At 45.2% G+C, this 6,000-nt stretch overlaps 1 protein-coding gene across 1 annotated transcript in view; it reads right to left on the minus strand.

The window, feature by feature from the left end:
* Positions 1-5,131, minus strand: part of CAPN2 (calpain 2) — a 32,905-nt gene extending 27,774 nt beyond the window's left edge. Inside the window, exons 1-2 of the mRNA XM_033144697.1 lie at positions 4,869-5,131; positions 468-537 (exon numbers count right to left, since the gene is read on the minus strand). Of these exons, the coding sequence (XP_033000588.1) occupies positions 468-537; positions 4,869-5,105 (307 nt within the window). The 5' untranslated portion in view covers positions 5,106-5,131. The remainder of the gene's footprint in view (positions 1-467; positions 538-4,868) is intronic.
* Positions 5,132-6,000: the final 869 nt, after the last annotated feature.

The following is a 6,000-nucleotide window of genomic DNA, read 5'->3' on the forward strand; positions in this document are numbered from 1 at the left end:
TTCTTGGAATGAAGTGCAATTTGCATGAAGAATGAAAAAAAAGGAGTCTCTTATCTGGATGTTAAAGTCAAATGCCACAAGCCAGCATTATCTCATGGATATGGAGTGCACGCAACACTCTGGAGGGAAAATGATTCAGGAAGAGGCAAAACTGTGTTGGAGCTGAAGGGTGCTAAAATCAGAATTCTGATGCAATAATAAAAGAACCTAAGGTGTAGCAAGATGTGGTGGTGGTATGATCTTTGTCTGATCACACGACAAAGAGAAAATATGATGATTTACATGGCTGAGAAGAAGCTATGTTTCCCTCCGATAGGTGAAGAGAAAAATAACCTGGTTTAGTTTGAGGCCGGCATGATGAAAAGCAGGTTTATACAATTTTAAAATAAAGTAAATAGATCTAAAACAAGGTAGGCATCATGTTAAGAGCGCTTCAACAAGGAAGTTAAGCATAGTCTCTGTCTTACCTAAAGCTCCTTGGCAGATATCAGTTCTGGTGGCACCTCCAACAATAAACTGAGGATCGGAACACAACTCCTGGCAAAGCAAGTAGTAAGAAGAAACATGTAAGAAAATAAATTCATTCAAAGTTATGGGCATTCCAGGCTGATCTCCAATGGCAACCCTGGTATCTGTACATGCACGTCTGTGGAGTGTTGGGATTATGTTTCCCATCAGCTGCAATCCTGCACATGGTTAGGCTGGCTAAATCTCTTTGAAGTCACTGGGGTCTAAGCAGACCAGCTATGTACATGACAATAATCCAAAAGAGGCAGTAAGTCAGCAAAGGCTGGGTCTTAATGAAAAGACAAAACCTCTAAAATATTTGTTCTAGACCAGGCACAGGCAAACTTGGCTCTCCAGATGTTTTGGGACTACAGTTCCCATCATCCCTGACCACTGGTCCTGTTAGCTAGGGATGATGGGAGCTGTAGTCCCAAAACATCTGGAGGGCCGAGTTTGCCTATGCCTGTTCTGGACCATGTTCTAACCACGTATTTCAGAATCTCAAGGCAGGCATCCAAAAATGAGTTGTTAGCGGCAATTTGTGCTACTACCCTAACCCAGGGTCTCCGTCTGTTTTTGGACTACAACTCCCAGCATCCCTAGCTAGCAAGACCAATGGTCAGGGATGATGGAAACTGTAGTCCAAAAACAGCCGGAGACCCAAGTTTGGGAAAACCTGCCCCAACCCCTTTCTCTAGTTCAGAATTGTGGGCAACTTTTTGATGCGCTTAGAGACAGAAACAGCACAGAAGATATTTCTTACCTTTTGATCTGGTAACTGCTGGGAGCCAACGTGGGGCGAGTAAGCCCCACTGAACACAGTGGGACTTGCTTTGGAGTAAAAACCTATAGGGTTGTGCTGTGCTGATACTTTCTGAGGTTTCCCTCTTTACATGGACGTTAATATATTCCTTACTTCTGGTTTAATATGACTGATGCTATTTTTCTGTAAATTTTGTTAATGGTTAAACTCAAGCAGATTTTCTTCTGGATTTACTAAACTGAAATTTGAGATTTTCTGCCCTTATGCAAAGCATGCATGCAGCCATGGAAACGTCATACTGGTTGTTTTCAGTCCGATTCCTTGAATACACAGAGGCCTCCACTTTCCTCAGCTGACTTCTCCTTCTTCAAAGAGCATGATGCTAAGACTTATGGAGGTCTGGTTGGCTCCTACCCTCAAGGAAAAATATTTATTTTCATGTGTTCCTGGTGCTGCTTAAAAGCTGCTGAACATGTTGAGCAAGAAAATCCCCTTTATTCAAAAGAAAACCACATAGCCTCTGAAACAGAGAGGTCTTTCTTCACAGTGTGTTTTGGTACAGAGCAGTTTGCAACTATACACACCTAACATCATCTAAAGCATTTCCCAAACTTGAGTCTCCAGCTGCTGTGAGACTACAACTCCCATCATCCCCTAGCTAGCAGGACCTGTGGTCAGGGATGATGGGATTTGTACTCCAAAAACAGCCTGAGACCCACGTTTGGGAAACCCTGATCTAAAGTGGCAGCTAATATCCATTTGTTCATACACACAGATGGGCATGTTTTCAAATTAGTGCTGAAAGGTGTTCTCTGTTCCCCTCCCCTCAATTAGTGCTTCCACAGACCTTGGTGTTTTTTTTTAAAATAAAAAAAATCCTAGTCTTCCAAAAGGGAGGGGATGGAAACCGGTGTGTTGATATACTGATATACAGAGGATATACTAAAATACAGAGTATATATATCAATATATAGAGGTGGCTAAGCTACTGTACCACTTCCAATTTTACCTACTTCATCCATAGACAAGTTAAACATGGTGATGGGGAGTGGCACACCCCTGCAACGTCAGTAAGTCTGCCCCAATAGAAGATGACCTGAAAAAAACCGCTCCCAGTGTAAAAAGGTGTTGTGCCAAGAATGTGCTTGAGAAGTACATTCTTGGCACGAAAAAGATTGTAACTGTTCCAGCAGAATGTACTTTAAACTGACAAGTACTGTGGGGCAGGAATGAAACAGAGTGATGTCATGTGTACAGCACCCCCCAAAAAGAGCCTGAATGCACATCACCACGCAGTGTGTACGCGCCACATATTACAAACAAAATTTGCTCTTTCAGCATTGTAAATAAAGGATGCAAGCATGTAAATAATTGCATTCAAATCTGACTCTGAAAAGTACAGGTACAGTACTAGATGGATAGAAGGCAGATTCATCAATAAATGCATCTATGGAAGCGGGTGGCTGCCAAGGTAGGAAAAGGACAGGCAAGGAAATGAAGGGTGGAGAGGTGACTTCGAAGCCATCAAACCTAGGCTCTTGGAAATGCTGGGAATCCACTCATGCAGCACCCCCAATCAGTGGGCAACCAGCTACTGCTTACAAACTTTTAATGAAGGACTATCCACCACCTTTTGAAGCCTAGTATATGGCCTAATATAAAAGGAAAGCAGGAGGAAATGAAACAACAGGTGAGGGCACACCATCTATTGTCCCTCATGAAAATATAAAACAGGAATATTTCACAATGTAGGGGTAGGGTGTGGTGCACAGGGTGGGTACAGTGCATGAATAGGACTGTTGAATGAGCATAAGGATGTAAGAAGAGCCTGCTGGATCAGGCCAAAGGCCCATCAAGGCTAGCATCCTGTTCTCACAGTAGCCAACCAGATGCCTGCAAGAAACCTGCAAGCAGGAAATGAACACAAAAGTACTCTCCCCTCCTGCAGTTTCCAGCATCTGGTATTCAGAAGCATTGCTAGACATCATGGCTAGTTGACAATGTAAAACTACTTAGCGAAGTTACTGCTAAATGAGAATCCAGAACATCTTGGGGATGTTCACCAAAAGCAGCCTCCCCTGTCAGTGGTTGTCTCTGCTTCAGCCATAACATTTAGAAGACCTCACCACAATGATCAATACAACTATGGATAATGACTGCATACAGGCATCCTATGGAGCTGCAGAGACGCTCAACATGAACAATGGCAAAACTTTTTTCAGTGGTATCTCCATGGCAAGTGAAAGATGTATTTTGGCCTTATGAACAGAAGCACGATTATGAATGTTGTTCATGAAGCATAGGGCAAAAAGGTAAGCATGAAAGCATCCATGATGTGAGTAAAGATGGAACTTTGGCATTCTAACTACTATTTATCCATTTCACCTCAGTGCCTTGGTATTTTCAGACTTGGCACACTTCCTAAATGCCTACAACCTTCCTAGCCCACGAGGTGGCCTGCTTGGAGGTGTTATTCCCATAGGCAACTGGTTGGCCACTGTAACCACAGGATACTGGATCACATGAAGCAAAGATAGTGAGTGAGCTTAAACAATCAAAACTAGATTTTTGAATCCCCCATACAGTATTAGTCTATCAGAAATTCTATCACTATTGTATTTGGATTGATGGGTGCTTCCTGTTACAAAATATGGGAACTTTCTTTCCCTGTAAGAGAGCGACAAATGCATTTTGATATCGCCTCTGTGCCTTCCTAAATGCATTTGCTGTAGATGAATCAACGTCGAAGAAAGTGGTAGTTACTTCTGAGTAAACATGCCTAGGATCCCACTAGCTTACAGTAAATTATATGTTAGCTCTGTAACATCCTACGGGAACTAGTATTCCTATCAGGCATTAATTTGTATAGAAGCAAACGGACATGCTGCCTATCTCAGTCCCACCCTACTCTGCCTCCCTATACAAGGGAAACATTTTTTCTAACTTACTCATAACTTCAGCTGCATACACAACAAGCACACCATCATACTCTGCATCAACTCTAAACCACAATAATCACCACCTCCCATGCTCCCTACAATCAACCCAAATTAGAATCCTTACTTCTAGTATAAAAATGCATGGAAATGATAAGCACAAGCAAACCCTGTTGGCACTCTAAGTAAATACCCTGACTGTATGCACACACGATTGGCAAAAGGATGACTACGAGATTTGCAGTGATCCTGAGTATCAGAAGTTGATCTTTTCTTTTCCTCTTTTCCACTGTGATGGGCCACAGCCAAGAAAGCCAGATCCTATTCCGCACAATTCAGGCAGGGGTGGGCCGATTCCAAGAGCATATATACAATGCAAGGGATCCCATAGGATCTTTAGTTTAGGAATCCAGGCCTTCTGAACAGAAAGTTCCACCCACAGTCCCAGTTGCTACTGGTAGTTACACTCAAACTCCCAAAGAACTAAACTAAACCCCCTGTACTCAGGTTCAATTTCCCCCCGTTTCCGCCTCTCTCCCCAAACCGAATGGAGAACCCCGTTCTCAAAACCGCCTCGTAACTATTTCCCTCTTTAACTTAGTCTTCCTCGTCCCCATCCCACCAAGGGTCCCGCGTGAACACGAGCACGTCTGAACGCCTACCGTCGGCCTCTTCCACACGATGCCCCTCGTTTTGTAGGAGTTCGGTCCCAGCTCCTTGTAGCCCAGGGAAGAGGCGGCCGCGGGGAAGGAGGGGTCCTGGAAGAGCTTCCCCGCTTCGAGGCACTCGTCCCGCAGCGCATGGAAGTCCTGGTTTAAGTACTTCACGGCCTTGGCATTGGAGCCTAAGCCTCGGGCGACCTCCCTGTCTTTTGCTAATTTTCCTGCGAGCCCAGACATGGCTGTTCCCTTTTGTTGCCGCCGCCGCAGCCGCCAACTCCGGAGCAGGACATAAAAATGCGAATCTCCACGCAAATGACGGAGGCGAAGCGGGCTGCCGATGATTCATGGCAACGAGAGGAAAACTCTCATCACTGCGCTCGGGGTGTGGCCGGGTCGGCCTTCGAGATCCAGGCGGTGCAAGCGGGCCTGTCGCCCACCAGCTCTCGCTGCAGCTCGGCCGAGGGCCGGTGTAGGCGAAAGGGGCAGCATTTCCCGCGCTTTTTAATACAACTGCAAAGAGAAGCGCAAATGTCCTGCTGTGGGCGGGGGGGGGGGGACACTGACGCCTTTCCACACACAAAGCTGTGTTGCCAAATTGTCACACGCGTCGTTATAAGGCCACGTGCCTTATGAACTTTTAGCATTTCACCGACTAATATGGGAAGACTCTCACATAGCAGCCTTATTCTTACATTCTCCCCATCTCTTTGATTACTGGAGTTGCTGCACGCCTCGAGGGGAAACGAGTGCGCGCGCGCTAAGCAAGCAAGCAACACCGCCCCCCCCCCCCACGTAACTCTCCTCTGCCTCTTTCCCATCCCCGCCAATTGCTGGATCCTTGCAAAAATTATGATGACTGAATAATTGCCTAGGAAATCTTGCAACCTGAAGCGTGCTAGCTTGACAGTTAAGTCCATTGGGAAGGCAAAGCAAGTAGTTCTGACTTCAACAGAGAAAGTTTAGAATGGAATTCTTCTCATTCTTAAGTTTAACTCATGGGACAAAGTTTGCCCTTCACGCAGAAATCTAGTTTTTCCCCTTAGAATCATAGAGTTGGAAGAGACCACAAGGGCCATCCAGTCCAACCCCATGCCAAGCAGGAAACACCATCAAAGCATTCCTGACAGATGGC

The sequence above is a fragment of the Lacerta agilis genome, chromosome 3 (assembly GCF_009819535.1).
Source record: "Lacerta agilis isolate rLacAgi1 chromosome 3, rLacAgi1.pri, whole genome shotgun sequence".
In the NCBI taxonomy this organism is placed as follows: domain Eukaryota; kingdom Metazoa; phylum Chordata; class Lepidosauria; order Squamata; family Lacertidae; genus Lacerta; species Lacerta agilis.